This window comes from Mya arenaria, chromosome 17 (genome assembly GCF_026914265.1).
Source record: "Mya arenaria isolate MELC-2E11 chromosome 17, ASM2691426v1".
Classification (NCBI taxonomy): Eukaryota; Metazoa; Mollusca; class Bivalvia; order Myida; family Myidae; genus Mya; species Mya arenaria.
The window spans coordinates 12,201,776-12,226,901 of NC_069138.1; the positions used below are offsets into that span (position 1 = coordinate 12,201,776).

Here is a 25,126-nt window from a genome sequence, read left to right on the forward strand (position 1 = left end):
CCAAACCCCTACTCGTAAACTTTAGAAATAAATTTGATAAAACGGATAGCATTAATATATGAGAATGTAATATTGTGCACTGCAAAATAATTATAACTTTTGGATCCATTGTTGTCTAGTTATCCCTTCTTAACCCTTGTTTGGTTTGAAATAAATATTGTCTTCGTGTTAACATGTTGTTGTATCTGATCCTCTCTTGTTATTACCACATACTAAGCACATTGCATTTACCCTGAAATAACATTTCCTCAAATATGCTACTATGAAATGGAAACATATTTGTTTGATTTCGGCGGATCGGAAACAACAGTTTTATTTTTATTCTTGAAGATAATCCGAAATAAAGCTTTTCGTCACTTTTTGTTCTCTGCCTTTTGGATATTTTTGGTGTTGAAGTACCATATGACATGTGTCGGACATTTACCGATGGTAAGCTCTTGCATCCAAACCAAAGGACGTGGACACGCATGTACGTTAACACGGCATTAGTCTTATGTTATGACATGAACCTAAGCCAAATCTATACTGGTCAGTAAATATACAACACAAGTCGGAATTATATTCATTTTTCAATACCATTGTTATATTTTTAGTTGCTTGCATGTGTTCACATATTGTACCGTGCAAGGCCAACATATACCTTCAGAGAAAAGCATGCTCGTCCCTGTAGAGGTCGACTGCCTTATATACAGTACATTGTATATTCCCCATCCACACGGAGAACGGGTTTTACCAATTTGCATGTTACCAACCAAGTACATCAACGTAGTATGAACGCACTTCCGCCTACAGCGGAACGTAACAATATTTCCAAGAGTTTAGAATATATAGAGTACAATGCTTAAACCTTACATCCGGTAGTGTGACCTTCACCATGACCATAACTTACTACAGCAGTTCTGCACCCCGCTTTGATAAGAAGAACATTTGACCATAGATAGTGGCTGTACTATCAAAATCCTTGAAGTACAGCGGACTAAACATGCAAGCTTCAAACACTACTCCTTGTATTGCCTTTGACATTGAGGATGTTCAAAAATGAATTTTACGCGTTGATTTGATAAGGACATACGTGACCCAAGTTTCTTCAAGATGTTTCAACGTATATTGGAGTTAAATTTAAATGCACAATAAATCCTGTGAAGCCAAATACATAGAGAACAGTTGTTGGTTTCAATGAAAGAACGCAATAGATCGCAATATATTTCACCGAGTGACCACACAAAGCTATAGTTCCTTAGTGGTGAAGCGACGAGTGAAATATTTACTTCTTGTGTTCATGATCTTACATTAAAACAAACATTTTTTTCTGTTAATGATATGCCTACAAAGTAAAGGAAAATTATAGTTTTCAGGAAAAGGCACCAGCTTGTATCAAAACTGGGAGATGTCCTGTGAGAACGTCTTTAATTTCAAAAATTTATTTTCACTATTTAAAACACTGAAATGCCATTTTATTTAACTGAATAATTTACCGGAATTAATATATTAAATTATTTCATTACACTAGCTTTTCCCTTGAAATATGGGTAAACATATGGGCTACTGGGTTTAAACATGGCCCCAATATCACTAAAATGCTCCTGTCAATTATCATTTAAAGCATAGCATTATTCAAAATATTGATGTGTTTACTCTTTTAAAATGTATTTCCTAAGAGATTTAGTTGGTAAAAAACGTATTTTCAATATTTCAAAAAAATAATCGATAGCAAAAAATGTATTTGACTGTAATTGCTCAATATCAATGAGTTACACTGAGTTACATTTTTTTCTTTAGAATATATTTTCTTTGGAATCTTGACAAAAGATTTCAATCAAAATATTTTAATTTTTGAAAAAAAAAATGCCCTAAATAAGCAGTTGATATGATGACGAGCACCATAACAGTTTATTATATGATTTCCGGTGGTTTATACAGCTTTAGTGTATGCTGTCTGGTGGCTTCATTGATATTCCAGTGCACCCGACGCGCCAGCTGAACCCTAATTGTCCGAGACAACATTTTATGTCCGTATGGTAGAGAAATAATGCATATACTAAACCGAAATGCACTTCTAAGGTAATTAAGGCTAAAATTGGCTTAATTGTCAATACAACCAGTCACACGTTTACAGTCTGTTTTGGTGGTTTCTGGGGAGGGGGCGCAAGCCCCGAAGTTGCAACCATAAAGTGCACAACACTACCGAGCCGGCTATAGGGTATCATATTTTAAACACTTCTATTTATATATATATATATATATATATATATATATATATATATATATATATATATATATATATATATATATGCTAGGTCAACCATTAAATAGCTTCTCTTTTGGGATCCTATTTCAGCCGCCATGACACTTAAACAGAGAAGAAGTGTGCAGAGCTTTCAGAAGAGAAATTCATTATCAACTTAGAATTGGCTTTGAAGTAGACGTTGTAAAATGGAACTTAATCAAGGATAGTGAAACGTCCTTCGCATTCATTGTATATGATAAATGTAACATTTATACGGTGAATTAACATTCCAGGAAGTATTTATCATGTAAAATTTGTATTAACCATATCATCACATCTGGAGAATGACAAAACGAACTCAGAGAAGGTAAACTCATTAAGCTATAACTGGTAAAAATAGAAGGTAATTCAATTGTAAACGTTAATTTGTTATTTTTTGTCACTTATAGATGGCTTAAACTAGGCCTGTAATGGCAAAACATGTGTTTTTGTGAATTTCGTCATTTAAGTTATACTTAGTCGACCTTCACCCTTGTCAACTTAGATAAGTTTAAAAATCGAAATCTAAGGGCGACATATTTTTTCCGGGAATGCCTATATCTTTGAAGATCAAGACATATGGTGTTTATGCCACACGCCAGAATATATTGATATTCCGGTCAGTTGCGAGAATAAACGGTGCAAAAAGTTGTTTTATAACAAATGTGTCGCCTGCAAATACACAACAATTAGAGTGAATGCAAGGTGTTTTCGCAAACGCGTTTAAGTGTCTACCTATACGTAAATCACTTGTTAAATGTACATGTACTTAATACAAATATGATGGATAAATGGTCCGGTAAAGTACATTTTACCAGAATAAATATAAAAATACGTCCATTTATGCTATAACGACATAAAAATGTTTCATAAGGTTGATTAAATGGTTAAATTTTTTTTTCATTATATGTTTGTGATCTTAAACATCATGAATGTTTAAATTAAAACATTACTTGAAATTGCATATTACACTGCTATTTAATTGTACACAATTATATTCATACATTTTTTTGTTTTTATTTTTGTCATTTGCCTTTCGTGTAATTCTAAAGATACCTAAAATATGAAACATTTTGATTGGCTGATTATATTACTTTGCACTTCGCCAAAATTGTATAGCTATATCACTAGACCGGTACAACAGAAAAATACAACAGAAAAATGTGTCATAAAATATGCCTACAAAAAAGCGTTCGTTATTCGATAATCATACCTTAAATCAATAGGCAGTAAATTCCCCGCCAGGTGAAACCGGGATTTATCATCTGATAATAACCAGTTATCACCTTGCCTGGTATCAAAATAATCTGATATCGGAAAGAGCTTTAGCACCTCCCAAATAAAACGGTCGGAAGTTTATATCAGGTGAATGTTACCAGACAAGGTAGATATATTGAACATGTTTGTTTTATATATTATATATATTATATATATTGAGAAATGTTAATTATTCCAGCGAATTGCGTTCAGTTATTGATAAGTATGGATTAGGTTGCAACTATTCTTAGGCATAATCAACCCTACTGTAGCTGTGCTCACATTAGCTAAAGAACTTCAGCGAACACGTTATATTACCCTTTTTTAATTTGATTTTGAAGAATAGAAGAAAAGCGAAAACACATTAAAAGGTTTGCTATTTTCATATAACTATTACACTTGATTTAAAGGAACTCTGTCAAATGTCATTCTCAGCAAATTTGTTTTTCTATTTTTTTATTTTAGTTTCATAAAATACTTTTTTTTTCATAAAATACCTAAAATTCAATTGAAAAAATATATTTTTTGATTAAATAATATTTTTTAGTAGTTACGATTTAAACAATTTTATTTATTTCATAACTGTTACAAATTGTCTAACACAACCATACTTATTGATGAAGATTGAGCGGTTACCATTCTCATCCACCAGAGTGATGATGCTATGTGTACACTCTGGTCAATTGCCCCGATTCTGAGTGCAAACTTTAAACAGCGAAAATTTCAGCAAATCAGAGACGTTTCGCCGTTCTTTATTTATTGATTCTTTTGGAGTCGGCAAACCATGGTGATTGCCTATGGCCAATGAAATAAAGACGCAATTTAAATTAGGAATCCTGTGAACAATCGGATTAAGACAAGAGTTCAACTTTTCATATTTCTTGTTTGGTGATAAATTTACAAGTATAACTCACATTTTCTTAAATATTACATATTGAATCCGTTAAAATTCAAACACGGCGACAGGTTTGAAACTTTGCCGTTCCAGTATATATGTACAACTATTAGACTCATACAGAATCATTATATAGGAGAAAAACATTTAAAATGGCCTTGCTCATTTATTTATAATATATCGTCCCAGTTCCTGTATGTGATTCTGATTTGAAAATATGCATATTTTATTTGATACTTTTTTAATGTTCATATGCTTTTTACATTTTGGTCCTGAACCATATTTGACCACTAATTATTACATTACGATGTAAAAGTTTGATAATTTTTAAGTTTAATACAAGATATTATTGAGTATAAATCATTTTCATAAGCGAGTAGTTTTGTAACAATCTTTCAGAGTATTCAAATGATGCTTGTAATTTGAATGTTATCAAAAGAAAGTATGGAATCAATATATTCAATCAAATCAAACAATTTCAAAATCAAACTGACAATAAATGCTGTGTTCTTGAAGTCTAAATATGTGAATAAACAAGTGTACCAGTACCAGTATAATATGCAGGGGTGTTTGAAGACCCCCCCCCCCCCCCCAAACAAAAAAATTAAACTGCCTGCCATCAAAAATTGAGGCACTTAAATTTCTAATTAAAAAAACTCCCATAATTTAAAATGACATAATGGTAGTGTCACACAAAAGGATTGCAATGCCGTGAGCAAAATGATGGTGTAGACAAGCTAAATACCATGGCAGTGTGAATGAATTGAGTGGCAGTCATTTGACTTGGGACCGACAAAGGGATTGTGAAGCTCAAGCTATGTAAATAACAAAGTAGTTAAAAAACTAGGTATAAAAAAACTGGGTATTTATCAATTGAATACTGTGAGTGAATCTGCCAATAGCCAATATAATGGACATTTAGGGAACTTTTTTATAGACTATTTAGGCATTTCGAGATTTTCTGACTTTGTAAAAGTGCAGTAATTCATAGTTATTTTATGCTAGATCGTTGGTAGGAATGACCCCTTTGATGAATCTGAAGAAAAATATATTTTAGGTTAAATGTCACTAAATTTTGTACAGGTCAAATGACACCAAAGTAGGAGCTCATTCCCACTATATCACTGTGGGTAAGTGTGCAGGGACGGATCCAGGAATTGACGTTAGAGGGGGCGCAATCTTTTGTCATGTGCCCCTCCCTTAGAACCAAAAGTATATGACATAAATTGCTTGCATGGTGATGTGGGGTTACACTGTCTAGAGAACTTTAACCATTTGTAGTCAGAAATGGTGCATTTTGAAAATACTTTGTTACTGTTGTTTCCCATATTGATATAAAAAAGTGAACTTCGACGATTTTAGAGGCGCGTGCCCCCCTCTGAATCTGCTAGTGGTGTGATACGATTTCAAATTATAGATATGTCAACGCATTTGTAGGGGCACATTAATACTTTCTTTGAAGTATAAATAATATTTTTTAATATTAAATTGAAGTAAGCATTTTTATAATTTCATTTGTCCATTTGAATTTTAAAATCTATATACCTTCAAAAATAAAAGCGAAAATACATGTAGCTGTAAGAGCTTTGCAGTATATTGATCGAGGCCTGCATTTTTTATACATGTATGTAACTTCTAAGAATATTTGAAGTGACATGATGAAAGATTAAGAAAAAAACTTGCAAATATTTTGAGTCTGTACAACTAAGTGGTCCAGGACATGTTATTTTTACATAATGAATTTTAGAGCAGATATATTTTTTTGATTTTTTTTTTTACATTTTATATAAATTTGATTTTCCATATATAAGTATTCCATGTATTCTTGATCATTTTATGATGTTGTCTTATTAAAGCTATTCATCTTCATGATATCCAATCAAATACTTCATACTCTGACTGACCACGCAATGCATTGGAGATGAAAATCATAAAAAATAAACAAAATAACTGATACTTGTTTTTATAGAATGTTGAAAAAGATACTGATAACTGCAAGATATTGCTCGTAATTGATTTTCATCACACTAACACAATATGTTTCAATATAAGTGTCTATCATGTGTTTCCGGTACGAATAGAAAAATCCGACCCGAGGGCACGTGCGTAAGCCGGGAACGAGGCTTGCTGAGTTACTGGCCACGCAGCGTGCCCGAGGGTCGGATTTTTCGATCCGGACCGGAAAAACATGATTGATATTTTTTTCTTGCATATCTAAATTTATCAATTTGTGGATAAATATAAAAATCTGCGATCTAATTTTTGTCAGCAGTCTTATATAACTGGTTTCCATGGATTTCCGCAAAAATTGGCTCGTTCCAAGACAAAAAAAAAAGTTGTCCAAACGTTCAATCTGTGAGAGTGCAGCTTTAAGGTTTCTCTGCATTGTTACAAACATATTTACTTTTTAACCAGGTTTTCACATACTGAAACCTGGTTATTAGAATGGCGAAGGTCGTTGTTCGGGCGGGCGGGCGGCGTCAAACTCACCTATGAAACTGAATAACTTTAGTAAGGGTTGACATATCTTGACCAAACTTGGTCTATAGAAAGAGTTTATGGGTACCTTTCATGGGATTGCGTTTGGGGTCCCTAGGGTCAAGGTCAAGGTCACTGTTACTTAAAATAGAAAAATGGTTGAAACTGAATAACTTTAGTTAGGGTTGACATATCTTGACTAAACTTGGTCTATAGGAAGAGTTAATGGAGACCTTTCATGGGATTGCGTTTGGGGTCCCTAGGGTCAAGGTCACTGTTACTTAAAATAGAAAAACGGTTGAAGCTGAATAACTTTAGTTAGGGATGACATATCTTGACTAAACTTGGTCAATAGGAAGATTTATGGAGACCTTTAATGGGATTGCGTTTGGGGTCCCTAGGGTCAAGGTCACTGTTACTTTAAATAGATAAACGGTTGAAACTGAATAGCTTTAGTTAGGGATGACATATCTTGACTAAAACTGGTCAATAGGAAGAGTTTATGGAGACCTTTCAGGGAATTGCGTTTGGGGTCCCTAGGGTCAAGGTCAAGGTCACTGCTACTAAAAATAGAAAAACGGTTGAAACTGAATAACTTTAGTTAGAGATGACATATCTTGACTAAACTTGGTCTATAGCAAGAGTTAATGGAGACCTTTCAGGGAATTGCGTTTGGGGTCCCTAGGGTCAAGGTCAAGGTCACTGTTACTAAAAATAGAAAAACGGTTGAAACTGAATAACTTTAGTTAGGGATGACATATCTTGACTAAACTTGGTCTATAGCAAGAGTTAATGGAGACCTTTCATGGGATTGCGTTTGGGGTCCCTAGGGTCAAGGTCAAGGTCACTGTTACTAAAAATAGAAAAACGGTTGAAACTGAATAACTTTAGTTAGGGATGACATATCTTGACTAAACTTGGTCAGTAGAAAGAGTTTATGGAGACCTTTCATGGGATTGCGTTTGGGGTCCCTAGGGCCAAGGTCAAGGTCACTGTGACTAAAAATAGAAAAACGGTTGAAACTGAATAACTTTAGTTAGGGATGACATATCTTGACTAAACTTGGTCAATAGGAAGAGTTTATGGAGACCTTTCATGGGATCGCGTTTGAGGTCCCTAGGGTCAAGGTCAAGGTCACTGCTACTAAAAATAGAAAAACGGTTGAAACTGAATTACTTTAGTTAGGGTTGACATATCTTGACCAAACTTGTTCAATAGGAAGAGTTTATGGATACCTTTCATGGGATTGCGTTTGGGGTCCCTAGGGTCAAGGTCACTGTAACTAAAAATAGAAAAACGGTTGAAACTGAATAACTTTAGTAACGGTTGACATATCCTGACGCAACTTGGTATAAAGGAATAGTTTATGGATACCTTTCAATGGATTGCATTTGGGGTCCCTAGGGTCAAGGTCACTGTTACTAAAAATAAAAAAACAGACACAGGCTGAAGTTCTTCTGTCAATCATTAAAAACCTGGTTTCGTCGAATTGCGGGTTTCTTGTTATTTCAATACAGGATAAAAAGCGTTAAAAAAAACTAGGGATGCAAACGAATGGCAAAATTGATATTCGAATATTCGTTAATTCTTTCGATCGAATATTCGAATATTCGATTACCAATATGAATGTATAAGAAATGTAGTAAACAACTTTTATTGTTTGCTTTAGTAATAGCCGGGGCATTTTAACCCTTCTTCGTTGTAGCCGGTATCCGCGAAGGACCCGGATTTTTCCAAACATTGGCAATGAAATTCCCCATTTACAAAAATATCGAACAAAAACAATAGCCACTGAAAAAGGCGAAGATCGTAAATGCCTGGTTGAATGTCATGATGCACCAACGGGTCGTTCTGTAGGATGAGCGGCCTCGTTCTGGGATTGACATCTACTAAATATAACTATGAAAACACCAAACCTACTCGGAAATTAGATAAATAATAAAACGAAAACAACCCTGAATATTGACCCATCTATTGTATAACAATGACCTAAATTGCTATTCTATACAGTTACATTTCAAAGCACGAATGTTATATCGAAACATGGAAAACAGCATATAACTAGCACATGTCATCCATATCATTACGGCGATTTGAGCAATACTGCACAGCTTAATTGACAGCCATGACACCACTTTGGTTGCCGATTCCGTTTATTATCCAATAATGGTCATTAGAATTTACCGAAAATAATTGAAAGTTGTTTGATGCCACTTGTCTTATAGCCAGTTTTTGTAAAATTACGGGTACTGTTTATAGTCTCCGACTTTGTGTCCCTAATTAACATATGACGCGTGTACCGGTATAGTGTCATCACGTCACGCCTCTGGCAATTAGAGGCCAATCGTTGTAAAAACAAGACATGCTAATATATACAACAGCACAGATGTAGGAAAAAGGTTTATTATTATATTTACCAAACAAAAAGCATCGAATATTCGAATACCAATTTTGACATTCGAATATTAAACGTTCGATCGAATATTCGAATATTCGAATATTCGTTTGCATCCCTAAAAAAAAACCTCCCAAAGTACATCATTTCGAACCAGGTATTGTTTAAATTTCAAATCCCACTGCCACCACTTTAAATTAAATATATTTCAGTTCCGAGGGAGGGGTGCAAATCAAAAGGTTTAGCCCCCTCAGTGTCAAATACTGGAGCTGCCCCTGAATTTCCCTTTGTAAATCAAGCTGCTATTAAGAATTGCACAATTTAAGGGTCAATGTTTTGAGGACTGTAAATATTACAAACTTCAAAGTCAAGCAAAGTCACTGAACCTCATTTCCAACCAGAATTATGAACGGGGCTTTCCACAACTCATAGTTGTTGATTCATTATTTCTTTCATTCTTTCTTGGTTGTATTTGTTTTATTATTGTTGTGGGTCACTCCCTATTAAGCGGTCCATAAAAGTGTAAAATCATGATGTCATGTGATTATGGGGGCTAAAGACCCAAAACTCTAGCTCAATGATTTGTATATAGATTTATTCTACAACATACTTATATAAATAGGCAAAATAAGTGGGTTTTGTTTAAATGAAAACTAACTGTTGTTGTATTTTAATAACAGTCTATAAAACCCCAAAGTGGTCTCTGCTTTTGGCCAATCAGGGATGTGATCGACCTGGCAGCTGGAGGGCTGAAACCACTCTGCCGTAGAAGAAAAACTGGCTTTTTAGAAACCCTTTTGAGGGTTCTCCTCACTTTAAATCTGAGGCAAACTGGAATATCAACTCTAACAAACAAAAGCACTCTAGTAACTTTTTAAATCAGCTAAAAAAAATTCATTTTTTTAATTATTATTTTTTTTTTGGGGGGGGGGGGGCAGGGGGTCCCTGGGGCCATTAGATCTGCGGAATTCCGCGGACAAATCACATCCCTGCCAATATAAATTAATTGCTAGATTGATTTCCATCCAGATTATGAATGGCCCATTTATAATGGGGGTATTCTATTCTTTATAAGATTAATTTTTCACCATTAAATTTGTGATCATGGTCTTTCTTGTTGCATAAGGGACCATAAACATGAGTTTATAGACACACCACAATCATGATAAATGAAGTTACAACTGTCCTTTTATTCATGTAAATGTTATACAAAAAAGTCATGTACATCAAAGAATAAACACTGTTTTTAGACAGTAGTGAACTGATACAATGTATGCAAATACAGATACTAGTTTAACATTTTTTTTAATTCAATAAAATCTTATGGGGGGTGAAAAAATAGGGGCAGGCTGGGATGAAAATCCACCTATCAATTTCCAGGTTTCCTATTTGTTGTAGTGTATTTGGGTAAGCAACGGCCTGGTTAGCTAAGTTAATTGAAGTTCAATGCTAGTGTTTGAGCGTTTTTTTGGTAAGTTTTCTTTGATGTAAAATGCAAGGGTGTCTTAATCAGTCTTTAGATAAAAGGGCGAGGGGTGGAGTTTGTGGGTAACCCCTAATGAACCTGGGGCACCGATAAGAGTGCTGTGCTGGTGTTATACGCTCATGCCCAAAACTGGGCACACTTTCCTCACAGATGTAATGTTATTGTGGTTGTCCTCCTTTGATTAAATAAATATCGATTTCACTCAACTTCGATTACTCAAACTTTTATCTTCTAAAGTAGAATGCAACACAGCATACCATTAAATATGCCGGCTTAAAACAGCCAAATGCAAAACAATATAATGGAATGCTGGTTGTTCCAAATTCCTTGTCTCAACAAATCTGCAATGTATCAATTCCTGTCCAATGTATTGCAATTGAATGTTGATCACTGCAATTTTTGTTAGTAACTCAATCCATTTCAACCAGCTCGGAGTTCTCTTCTAACATATACGGGTACCATCGTAAAGATCGTCATCATTTTATAATCGCTACCTTATGTTATGCCATTGACTGTCTCAGTGTCTGTCATTGACGGATTCTGAAAGTGTTGCCAATGCCTCCATTTTACATGGCCTATTTTCATCCAAGGGAAGTAACACGTTAATGTTAATTGCAAGGATACAGGACTTCATTTTACACAAAATTGCGTATCGCCATTCAAACCGACTTCGTTAGGTTAAATTCGTTTATTAATATGTTGACTATATCCGAAACCCAGAAATATCAAACATTTCCGGGAAATTAAAGCAACGCATTGTGGTTAATGGTGCGATGGCTTGCATAAGGTGCTCTGAATTGTATCCCTTCGTCTGCAGATAGAGTTTGGATCTCTAATCATAGAAGAACTTTGGGTTAACCTATACCTTTATTATTTTTTTTATTTTATTGATAAGTTTCCTCAATTTAATGCATACTTTGATAATATTTACCTTTTGCGTTTTATCTTTATTAAGGATTGTTGGGATAAGAGTGAGGTTTGTGGTTTAAACCCCCAGTAAATTTACCTTTACTGACCGTTTCAAGGCAGTACCTAACAATTATTGATAAGCATACCTATTTTCTATTTATAGTATGTATGCACTCTGCTGTTTGTGGAGTTTTGTGCTGTTCTTTGTTTTTTGTTTGTGATTTTGTGTTCTATGTCTTTGGGATTTGCCCAGTGCCACTAAACTGGGTTTATGTTTAAACTTGTTTCTACTGAGCTTGTTTCTGTAGCTTTTTGCATAAATATTGCACAGTATTGTCTCTCCTGCACCTACCCGAGTATAGTCCCGATAAAAATTAAATTGCAATTGCGAAATATGTGCATCTTATTATTATTTTTATAATGTTTCGTAGCTTTATTTCAATATTTAACGATTGACTTGTTCCAATTTAAATTATTACTTCACTAAAATGATTGTCAATCATGGAGTTAAGTACCTGAATACATTGTGTTAATGGTCATTCCATGAACATTGCAATGTGCTTTAAAGACTTATTTTCGTATCAAAACAGAGTGTATAACTTTCAAAAATTAATGAAAAATAAATCAGCGGCAAAACAGCGAATCTATGGTCAATGCTCAATATTTGATAAGTTTGCTAAATGTAACAAGTATTTTGATTGGTCGACGATGATATCAGGAAATGGTATATATATAGTTTTGCACTCGATTTTGCAGCGATTGAATCAAAGGTTAGATATATCATTATCAAACCTCCGATGAACGAGAATTGCGGTTACTAACTTTAGGAAAATATTACAAAATAACCAGATCCCAGTCCAACATCCAAATACTTTACTAGGGACCATATTCAAAAGGCAACTAAGATTGAACTTAATTTTAAGATAAGAAACTTAGTGTTTGTTTGGACTGTATATTTAGCTGACCATGGGCTGAAAGGAATCACTGAGGCATTTCTAAGGATAATGATGATATCAATATTGAATACTTGCCCACTATGCATGTGATTCTCAGACAGCAGTAGTTTTAGGACAGTCGCGTTTTTCGCCTCATTTTGCAAGTAATATCTGGTTATATAAATTCATTTAAGGACACACCAAATTAATATTTTGTTCCTCGGATTTTTGCCCCCAAACAATTAGAGCGAGCGAAAAAATAAAAATACATTTTTTTCAGTTTTAATAAAACCCAAAGCGAGCGAAGAGCGATTTTTTATCAATATAAAGAAGAAAGATTATTCAATGTAATTGCCCTTTCACTCGTTTGAATGCAATCTTGAACCGAGTCTCTATTGGACAATTGAAAAATACATACTATTTATTTAACCGTTTTCAGTAAATTAATCAATTCCAGTCATGAGTATCATGAATTAAAATAAAAGAGACATTGTTCATCATTAAAATTTCCATCCACAAAATAATCGCTAATTGCGCAATTTTATACGTACCAGTATCAGGTCGAAATCGCTCACCTGAGTAAAAGTATTTTACCTTTTTAATCAATATAGCTTGATATTTGTTTTCAAAGCTGTAGACATGGTCCAAATGTCAAAACTATAGTTTTAAAAATAAGAATATATGTCGAAAGGTCCTCTGACAATGTCAATGCTGATATTTGATTTCAAAACTGTACACATGGTCGAAATTTCAGAAGCTTTACAAATAAAAAAGTAGGTCAAAAAGTCACAATTAAAGTCATCAAAGCACATCATTGATATTTGTTTTCAACACTGTACACATCTTTGCTGCAGCTTCAAAAAAAGAAAGTAGGTCAAAAGGTCAGTCAAGGTCATCTGCGGATAAAATTGATACTTGTTTCAAAGCTGCGGCATGGTCCATATTACTGCAGCTTAAAAATAGCTAATTATTTTTTTTAAAGGTCACAGTCAAGGTGAAATAAGGACAACATTAAAATCTGATTACAAAACTGAACACATGGTCCAAATTGTATTGCTGTCGTTTTAAAAACAAGAAAGTATGTCAGAAAGTCACAGTCAAGGTCACCCGAGGTAAACATTGATAATTGTTTAGATAAGTGATGAAACACTACACATATACATAAATATTACAAACTTCAAGCAAAGTCAAGCAAAGTCATTGAACCTCATTTCCAACCAGAATTATGAACGGAGCTTTCCACAACTCATAGTTGTTGATTCATTATTTCTTTCATTCTTTCTTGGTTGTATTTGTTATATTATTGTTGTGGGTCACTCCCTATTAAGCGGTCCATAAAAGTGTAAAATCATGATGTCATGTGATTATGGGGGCTAAAGAAGTAAGCAAGAAAGTATGTCAGAAAGTCACAGTCAAGGTCACCCGAGGTAGACATTAATAATTGTTTAATTAAGTGATAAAACACTACACATGGCCCAAATTTCATTACTGAAGCTTCATTAAAAATTAATTAGGTCAAAAGATCATAGTAACAGTCATCCAAGCATTACATTGACATTTGCTTTCAATATTGTGAACATGGTCCAAATTTCATTGCTGTAGTTTAAAGAAAAGAAAGTAGGTCAAAACGTCACAGTCAAGGTCATCCAAGGATTACATTGATATTTGTTTTAAAGCTTTACATATGCTACAAATTTCATTGCTGCAGCTTAAAGAATAACAATGTAGTTCAAAAGGTCAGAGTCAAGGTCATCCAAGGAAAACATTGATGTCTGTTTACAAAACTGTACCCATGGTCCAAATTTCAATGCCGTAGCTTTAAACATTAGCAGGTAGGTCAAAAGTTCACAGCGAAGGTCTTCCGAGAACAACACTGATATTTGTTTTCAAAACTCTACACAAGGTCCAATTTTCATTGCTGAAAGTAAAAAAAAAAGTATGGCAAAGGTCTCATTCAAGGTAATCCAAGGACAACATTGATATATGTTTAAAATACTGAACACATTGCCCAAATTTCATTCCTGTAGCTTCTTAAACATGGAAGAATGTGAAACTGCTGTTGCTTACTAAAGATTATAATCAATTGACAGTCACACTTATTTTCTCGTAAAACGTGTATTTTACATTACGAAAAGCCGAAAGTTAATTGTTATTGAAACCGGAAAGAGAACAAGAACGTTGCGTCCTGCAAAATTGTCCCGACAAGAAAGACAGTAAACAAATTTCAGCTATTTTGCGGTTACCCGGGCCGGATTTTTCCGGACACCAGGAAAAATATTATCTGATAGTTTGCTCGCAAAGAATGTCTTGAATAGAAATACGTTCAATAAAAATGCAAAGTGGATAATGCAAGTTTAAATTAAAGGAAAAAACGAAGTAGGGAACATGATTTATGTATGCCCCCTTCGAAGAAGAGGGGGTATATTGCTTTGCACATGTCGGTCAGTCGGTCGGCCGGTAGGTCCGTCGGTAGACCAAAGCTTATCCGAGTGACAATTCCTGGACGTATGGTCATCAAACTTGACATGAAGCTTGGGCCTGACCAGAAGATGGCCCCTATTGATTAAAGGGGTCATCGAGTCAAATGTCAAGGTCCCAGTGACCTTTAATTGTAAAAGGTTGTCAAAGCTTTTCCGAGTGATAACTCAACAATGCATAGACCTATGTCATCAAACTTGATATGGAGGCTGGACTTGGCCAGTAGATGACCCTATTGATTTTAAGGCTCATCGGGTCAAAGGTCAAGGTCACAGTGACCTTGAATGCTTAAAGGTTGTCCGAGTGATAACTGGACAATGCCTGCACCCATGGCCCTCAAACTTGTTTCGGACGTAGGGCCTGACCAGCAGATGTCCACTTTTGATTTTTGGGGTCATCGGATCTCAGGTCAAGGTCACAGTGACCTTGAACGCAAACTCGACACTTCCTGGACTTATGGTCATCAAACTTGACATGAAGTTTGGGCCTGACCTGTAGATGACCTGTATTGATTTTGAGGTCATCATACCAAAGTTCAAGGACACAGTGACCTTTAACGCAAAAAGGTTAACAAAGCTTCTTCGAGTGATATCTCAACAGTGCCTGGACCTATAATAATCAAACTTGACTAGAGAGCTGGGCCTGACCAGTAGATGTCGTCATCGGGTCAAAGGTCAAGGTCACAGTGACCTTTAACACAAAAAACTTGTCTGCGAGATATCTCGTCAATGCCTGCACACATGGCCCTCAAACTTGACATTTAGGTTGGGGGTGACCAGTTAATGACCCCTATTGATTTTGATTTTATAGAGTCAAAGGTCAAGGTCATTACTCATTCATCGTTAAAATCTACGTCATATTTACTTATTCCCTGCTGCTAAGAGGATACATTTTATCTGCATATATCAGTCATAATCTGAACATGAATTAAAACTGTTCCTACTTTCCTCACACTTTGAACAGTCATAATCTTCAAGCTGTCTCAAAGGCATCCAATGTCAATTAAAAATCAGCTTTCATTTCGGTCCATGCATATTTCATTCAATTGTCCAAATAATCCTTACAACATGGCGCTCAGTGGGGCAAAATGTTTGACACACATCTCTTGTTTTCTTTATTGTCTTCTTTTCTTTTTGGAATTGCCAGTTCATGACAACCCGTTAATTTATTTTTAAAGAACAAACAATACAAACATTACAAAAAATATTTATATAAATAAAAGATGAACGACAAATGAGTTAAATAGTAAACATTTTGAAAAGTTGCCTTAACATTATATTGTTATATTATTAACCAAATCGTCCAAAATTCTTTTATTTTTCAGGTGGGTTTGAAGAACTTTTAACTCATCATATAAATGATACAAGATCTTTATCATTTACATCTCCTTTCACAAAAAGGTGCAATAGGCAATCTGACAATGTTTACAATATTATACTCGTTTTGATCAGTTTTGTAACCTGTTACTAAATATCTGATATTGGGGTGATGACTTTCGGGGATAATGGAAGGTTTTTGATGAGAAGAAAAGGCCGATATTCGGCCCTAAAATTATCCCAAAAGAATCACTGAGTTTGCATTATTTAAATAGAATAAGAGCTGAAGTTAATTGTTAAAGAATATTCAGAGACATTTTTCTTTAAAAGTCCATTGACATATGGTTTTGGAACTTTGCACAGTTGTTCACCATCATGCCCTCAACCTGTACACTGGAGGGGGTAACTCTATCAAGCATTTTGCCAAAATATGCCTCTTTTTCGACTTAGAATTAATGTTAAAGTTTAAGTACCACCTCAAATATTTTCACAGTCCATTGACATATGCCTTTGAAACTTTGCAGACTTAATCACCATCATGCCCCCAACATGTACAAAGGAGGAGGTAACTCTATCAAGCATTTTGACAAAATTATGCCTTTTTTCTACTAAGAATTTACGTTTAAGTTTGCGTACCTCCTCAAATATTTTCGAAGTCCATTGACATCTGGCTTTAAAACTTAGCACGCTTATTCACCATCATGCCCCTAACCTGTACACCGGAGTTGGTACCTCTATCAAACATTTTGACAAAATTATGCCCCTTTTTATGCCCCCGAAGGTGGGCATATTAAAATCGCACCATCCGTCCGTCCGAGTGTCCGGCTCAATAACTCGTGTCCGGGTTGTAACTTTCCCTTGTATGGACAGATTTTAAAATAACTTTTCACATGTGTTCAACTTACCAAGACGAAGTGTCGCGTGCAAGACCCGTATCCCTACCTCTAAGATCAAGGTCACACTTAGTGTTTATTCACAATGGAGTGCTGCATATAAGCACATAAGGTATAGGTTGTCGTGTACGGGCTGTAACTTTCCCTTGAATGGACAAATTTAAAAATAACTTGCCACATATGTTCCACATACCAAGACGACGTGTCGCGTGCAAGACCCGTGTCCCTACCTTAAAGGTCTAGGTCACACTTAGCGTTTATTCACAATTGAGTCCTGCATATAAGGACATAGAGAATAGGTTGTCGTGTCCGGGTTGTAACTTTCCCTTGTATGAACATATTTGAAATGATTTGCCACATGTGTTCCACATACCAAGACGACGTGTCGCGTGCAAGACCCATGTCCCTACCACTAAGGTCAAGGTCACACTAAAGTGTTTATTCACAATTGAGTTCTGCATATAAGGACATAGAGTATAGGTCTTCGAGTCCGGGCTATAACTTTCCCTTGTATGGACAGATTTTAAAATAGCTTGCCACATGTGTTCCACATACCAAGACGACGTGTCGCGTGCAAGACCCGTTTCCCTACCTCTAAGGTCAAGGTCGCACTTAGTGTTTATTCACAATGGAGTGCTGCATATAAGGACATAGCGCATAGGTTGTCGTGTCCGGACTGTTACTTTCCCTTGTATGGACAGATTTTGAAATAACTTGCCACATGTGTTCCAAATACCATGATGACGTGTCGCGTGCAAGACCCATTTCCCTATATCTAAGGTCAAGGTCACACTTAGTGTTTATTCACAATGGAGTGCTGCATATAAGGATATAGAGTATAGGTTGTCGTGTCCAGGTTGTAACTCTTTCTTGTATGGACAGATTTTAAAATAACTTGCCACATGTGTTCGACATACCAAGACGACGTGTCGCCTTCAAGACCCATGCCCCTACCTCTAAGGTGAAAGATACATTTAGTGTTTTTTTCACAATGGAATGCTGAATATAAGGTCATAAGAGTGTAGGTTGTCAACTATGGGTGGTATTTTTTATGTTCAGAGGCAATTTAAAATAACTTGCCATATGCATTTGGCACGTAAAGGCAAGATTATTTTTTCATGTACAGACCTTGTTCATAGGTCAATGTCACATTCGGGAACATACTGTGACAGCTCTTGTTCGACATAGAATTTACATTAAAGTTTCTGTACCACTTCAAATATTTTCCATTTCAATTTATGTAAATATCCCAGCACATCATGTATTGCATTGAAATCTAATCCAACAGTGATCCATGCATGTTTCGCCAAAACTGTTCAATCCATACACCGGAAAGTGGTAGAATAGTCGAGCGCGCTGTCTCTGTGACAGCTCTTGTTTATTAACGTTAACGTATATGTATGTGGCTTTTACATGGAAACGAGTTGCTAATTAGCATCAAGGTACATACATGTACCCTGAATGTGAAAGCAGGTTCAAGTTTGTAATTAACATTAACGTGTTGTATATGTATCTGGATAAAACATGGAAACAAGTTGAAGTTAGTAATTTACATAAACGTACGTGCATGTGATTTAAACATAGAACAAAAGTGTACATGTATGTACCCACTATCCCTCGAGACATGTAATGAGAAATGATTATTTGGTTGCCTTTTGGGGGGAGGGGGCATATATATTTTTACAAACTTTTGCTTGAAAAATGGCTATCCGTCTGAGGCCAAAATGGGGCATTTGTCACTTGACTGCGACAGTACTTGTTTCTTATCTAAAATGCACGATGTTAACAGACTGATATTGCGGTACAGCTGGTTCTTGAATTGTTACAATTTATTTTCAGGACTCAAATAAAGGAATTTGGTACAGTTGATGCAACATTTAAGTATTGATGAGCTTGAGTACACGTGAGTTCGACCTTTCATAGTTTTACACACTAGCCGTTGCATTTGTGTATATTGCAAGCACACATTTGACACTCTTCCTTCCATTTTCGTTCCGCTCTGCAGTTTGAAATGACGATGATATCTATAGGTAGTTGGTATCTTACTCTATTTGCGGGATACAACATTTTTATACACGTTTTGTGGACAGGGCGATTTATGTTAGTTCGGGATGTTTGTCCGTATCTGATTAATACTTAAATACGTTCCTCACATTTTATGAGACGGTTGGTCCTGAAAACTACATTACCCGGTACCCCTATTGATTTTATAAACTTAAACAAATAAGCCCGATCAGGTTGCTTTATCTCATGGGAGTAACGGCCTTGATGCGATTAGATGTTTGGGTAAAATGGCAATGGTCAAATTTCCGAACAACGGATTAAATACGAATGACCCGTTTAGATTTTGGATTCAAAACGAAGACCAAAGCAAAGATTCTTTTAATTTTGCATTAGATGGATCGTCAAGTGAACTTGCTTTACCTTTGTTTCTTATGTTTCGACTTTCTTATCACGCACGTATATATGCCTCCGTTTTCGGGGTGCTATTTATATATCAATGACATTTTAGATTAAAACAGCTAAAACGATGTCCGACAAATATAACCGATTGGTGACGTTGCTTATCGACATCTCAACTAAAGTGGTTTTGGAGCTATTTTTAGACTGTGCTAGAAAGGACCTCTCCACTGGCTCAACTTACTCTACATTGGCTACTTACATGACGACCAAAAAGACTGAAGTGCGCCGCTTAAAGTCGATCAAGTCATTTCAGTACATCAAGATATATCCAAGTAGTGGATCTTGTATTGAGTCAGAATGGGACATTTCTTTGCTTTCTGCGCTCATTTTTGGTTTATATGGAACGAAAGTGGCTCCTATTCGTGGTGATATGATCAAGATTAAAGAAATAAGAAACGAGTTGCAACATTCTGCAAGTACTGCAAGTTTATCGGACGAAGACTATAAAACAAAATGGAACAGTCTTTCTTCAGCATCTCTTTCTATTGCATACTTTGTGAAAGGAACCTCTTATGAAACAGATATAAAGGAAAAGATAAGGGATCAAAGTGGTTGTACATTTATTCCAAGATTGGGTGAGACGATGCGATTGTGGTACACATCATATGCCGAGGATTCATCGTCAGCCCTCAAAGAAGAAATTTCGTCTTTAAACAAAAAGATAGAAGACCAAAAAAAATTGAACTAAAACAAGTCAGAGAAGAACTGTGTCACCTTCGAGAGCAAACGGGAAATGTAGAAACAGATTGTAGGTCAACTTCCGAAATCATTCAAGACGCTACTGTTCACCGTCCTAGTAACACAGGTAAGAATATGCATGCGTTATAACAAAACTAACGACACTGTGCACGAAGTATTTTTGAAAATTTGGTTAGGCAATCGCATATCAATTCCATGTTTGTCTACATTTCAGGAAATCCTGTAAAACGAATAAGGACTCTTGACCCTATCTTGGAAAGGCTCAGAAGTAAGTCAATGTATATTTCGATCTTAAGACGTATTTGACAATTTATTCATGGTTAAAGAAGGTGTAGGGTACAGTGAGTACGTTGTAGATTATATATATAACATTATGTTGCTTATATTCTATTAAAATATAAAAATATATTTCAGAGGATTTTGTTAGACTGTCAAAGCAAATGCCCGTCGATGAAGTTCAGCCCCCAAAAGAAATCGATGAAATACGAACCCGGCTTAGAAACGAAAAATATGTTTTTATAACAGGACACGGCAACAGGTCTTATATTGAAGCTGCTTTGTATGCTATCAAGGATTTGGAGCAGACTCCTTCCAACTGTGTTTTGCTCTCATCTGCTTCTAACTGGGAACACATTGAACCCAGTGAAGTAGAGTTGGTTTTAATATTCTGTCCATTTGGTAAAGGGGACATTGATCATGCAAAAACAAAAGCCTTTCTTGATATTCTTGACAACATTCAGCTGAGTATCAATGACCCTGCTGAAACGTTTTCAGTCATGATAGTTTCACAGACGGAGGTATTTCAAAAAGTGCTTGTGAGTTGCAACAGACACGATCTGTTAGAAAATCCAGTGAAGATTGATCGTCCCAATACAGCCGAAAGCCCTGACGATATACACGAAGGTAGTATTTTGTTTTTTGTTAATTTTGTGTCCCTTAATATTTTGTCGTTTCTTGTTTTAAACACAGTATGCTAAAACTATTTTCTATATTATAATACACTATGTTAACACTTCTTTTTGTGTGACCTTTGTGTATTGTCATGAACTAGTTACATTTTAAGCAATATGTCAATACAGCTTACAACAATTGTCCTTTTTAGAAGATTGGTCAATCAGTACTCAATCAACAGACACAATGCAATCGATGATTGGTATGTTATTTACCTTCTAGCTTTGTTTGTGTTCGGATTTATGAAATGTTCAGTATGGTAAGAATTATACTCACATCTTAAACAGTCAATTTCTTGCGAATATATTTTGCTTACTTTCTCAATCATTTGTAACAAATCAAATACTAACTATGGTTAAAGAACATGATTGCAAGAGCAAACGTAATATTGTTTCTGATTGAACATTTTTAAGCTTTTATAGATTAGGAACAAACTATCTGATGAGAAAGCCTTCAGCTGGATTTTCCTTATTTCAGAAATGTCCTCGGCCTACAAAAGTTATTACCCAAAGATAAACCCTAAATCGCCTGCTGTTGTCAGGGTTAAGCAACAAATGTGCTCTTCAAAAGTAGTATTATTAACGGGCGATGACACTAAATCTTTGGCCTCGGTTGCGCTATCATTTACAGATTCATATTGCACTGGCCAATTCCTTATTGTTGGAAAGATTGATGAAATCATGAGTTTTCCTGTACGAAATATTTCATTGCTTATTGTTGAGGACATGGCGGGAAAGTATGATTACGATCGACAGAGGGTTTCTGGCTGGTTGGAGAAATTTGACAAGCTTCTGCCTCTTGTCAACGATGGAAAGCTTAATCTGATTGTTACAATGGCTTCTGACAAATTGCAAAGATGCATTGACGACTTTGGTCAACAAATGATTTTCTCTTATGAGGGTATTGTAACTGCCACTGAGGTCACCTCGGTGGTGCCGCTTGTCAAAACTGAACCAGGTTTGTATTCGCTGCATGATTGTCTGTTTTTATGAATTAAATGTAATTTCTTTGCAAATCAGCATGACACTAGCATGACCATGTGTTCCCAGCATATTTTTAATCAACAGTACTTTAACAAGCTAGCAGTAAAATGGAATTGGTTCATGCACTTTTCTGAAATAATGCACATTGAATATTTCAGAAGAAAACGCCAATTCATCAGATTTGCAATTCTTAGATTCTCTCGATGGCAAGAAGTAAGTCATTATGTCTCCTCCCATAAATGGGGAGACATTGTTTTTGGAGTTGTCTGTCTGTCCGTCACAAATCGTGTCCGCTCCATAATTCTAAAACCGCTTAAGGATTTTGAAATTTCACAATTTTCAATAAGCGTATCAAGTGGGAAAAGAAATTAAGAAAGCACGAGAACTGCAAGAAATGAAAAGAATATCATTTGTATTTGTTTTATATTTTACTTCTCGAATTGTCATGAACAATTTATATGACCATGAAATGAAATACGATCTTCGATATCATTGTTAATGTTTTCTTTACTAATATTACGATTATTATCATATATCTTGTGTCGTACAATTTCAGTACAGCTATAACCTATACCGCACAGGATCCAAGCACCCACATTGACCATATAGCCGACTTTTTGACCAAGAAGTGGACTTTCCAAGGCCACCAACTGTAAGTTATGCGACAGCGGTCTTCAGCACCAACATTGACCAAGTAGTAGATATTCGAATGTCACCAGCATTAAGTTATAACACAACGGCGCCTGAGCTCGAGTTGGTCTATAGCTACACAGGACAACTGTCGAACGTTACAGATAATGTAAAATTAGCAGTTTTGTCTGAACGGTTACTTGTTATTTTGACTACTTTCTTTTTTCGTGAAACCTCTATATTAGAAACCTTTGATAGGGTAAACAAGTGTGTACTGCATACATGTGACAATGCCGGTAAAGCGGATGATTCGACAAATCTTACAACAACTGACATTGCTGTAACGTTTCCTTCAAAAGGAACATTTGAGATTTTCACCGTTTCTCCTTCGGGCTCAATCTCTTTCCAAAATGACTATTTCGTTGGTAAACATTGCAAAGGTATAAATTGCAGTAACGATCATATCGTAATTGCATTTGGACGACCAGAAAGTAAAATAACAATCCTAGATATGAATTTCTTCGTTTTGAATGAGCTTAAATTTAACGAAACGCTTTTGAGTCCTTGTAGTCTGGCGATTGGTTTAGATAAAAAAACAATATATACCATTGACTCAGAGAACGACACTGTTACTGCGCTGACACGTGAAGGATTTGTGATCGGTGTTGCTGCAGACAAGGACAAACTCTGTCTTCCAAATGGCATCACTGAGGACTTTGCAGGACATGTATACGTTTCTAGTTTTGCATCTCATACCGTGTGTCTTGTAATTCCCAAAACGCGCACCATCACTAAACTTTTGGGGAAGGAGGACGGTGTGATGTGGCCAGAAGATGTTGCTTTTTGTAAATGGACTAATCATCTGCTTGTTTATAACGAGGGGATAAAAGAGTTTAAAATAAGCTGAAGGCACAAAGAGTTGTGAAATAGTTGACATGTAATGTTGCTATCTATTGAATAAACAAACGCTCTTGACAAAGTATATCCATACATATATATATATATATATATATATATATATATATATATATATATATATATATATATATATATATATATATATATATATATATAATTTTATTGTGCTAAGGAATGAGTGCGAAATATAGATCTAGTTCATTTCAACATGTAGGTAAAAACCTAAACTCGACATTGTTATGTTTCTTGCATGAACTTTATTTTGTTCATGACATCACTTCCTGTTAAAGACCCCAAAACACGTTGTTAAAATAAAAATAAAATGATTTTGGCCTTAAAGGCCTAGTTTTAGTAATGTTTCGCATGATAATTCCCTGTTGTACATCTCCTGCTAATTACACTGATGTCACAGTAGGGGCCAATTTCCTGTGTATTTAATTGGCTCTATATTTCTATTATAAAACCTCCAAAACTGCACAGCAGAATATTCAGATTGGATATCTGATAAGACAATAAGGCAATTATATTAAGATCAATACGTGTGCCGAGGTTTTGTACAATACACGTATTTAAAAAAAAAATCGGGGTGGGGGGGGGAGGGAGGTCACATATAGAAGGCTTAAACCAGGCATTTGAGTTATAAGTATTGATATTCAACTGAAGAAATTGATGTTGTCGTGTGTTGTTGTATACGCACGCATGTTAACAAGAGGTTTTTGTAATATATTGATGCTCATTTCTTGTTTTATTAACTCGACTATTCGAAGAAAAAGTAGAGCTATACTACTCACCCAAGCGTCGGCGTCACACTTTGTAAAAGGTTTTTCATGTAAGCACCTTTAAGTCATTATCTCAGAACAAACATCATTTATTGCATTGAAACTTTGGATATGTACTCCCATCTATCTATCCTGCTAAATTAATTAAGTATTCTTGCATACCGGACGAGTGTTTCCGGTAATGCGACCAGTGCTGGAAAAACTCATCTTACATACCCCATGTAAGATGAGTCACGTGCAACAACGCGCCACTTCTTTTTTCATTTATTGTATTGTTTATGGAAAGTAATATTATGCCATTTCAATAAAGCGCAATCATATGATATGTTTGTAAGACTTTTAATTAAAATTGAACAAAAGTAATCGTTAAAAACGCTATTTTTAGTTATTCAAAA

At 35.4% G+C, this 25,126-nt stretch overlaps 1 protein-coding gene across 1 annotated transcript; it reads left to right on the plus strand.

Moving 5' to 3' along the window:
* Positions 1-2,532: 2,532 nt before the first annotated feature.
* LOC128223195 (uncharacterized) lies at positions 2,533-23,941 on the plus strand. The gene is made up of 10 exons (XM_052932486.1): positions 2,533-2,594; positions 19,148-19,211; positions 19,821-20,576; positions 20,685-20,738; positions 20,885-21,373; positions 21,573-21,623; positions 21,899-22,378; positions 22,563-22,617; positions 22,961-23,056; positions 23,605-23,941. Exons 5-10 carry the CDS (start codon positions 20,911-20,913, stop codon positions 23,939-23,941), a joined length of 1,482 nt encoding a protein of 493 aa, XP_052788446.1. The 5' UTR covers positions 2,533-2,594; positions 19,148-19,211; positions 19,821-20,576; positions 20,685-20,738; positions 20,885-20,910.
* The last annotated feature ends 1,185 nt before the right edge of the window (positions 23,942-25,126 follow it).

Coding starts and splice junctions, on each gene's coding strand:
- LOC128223195 (XM_052932486.1), top strand. CDS start 20,911: ATGCCCGTCGATGAAGTTCAGCCCCCAAAAGAAATCGATGAAATACGA. Junction 21,374..21,572: donor CCCTGACGATATACACGAAG/GTAGTATTTTGT, acceptor TGTCCTTTTTAG/AAGATTGGTCAATCAGTACT. Junction 21,624..21,898: donor CACAATGCAATCGATGATTG/GTATGTTATTTA, acceptor TCCTTATTTCAG/AAATGTCCTCGGCCTACAAA.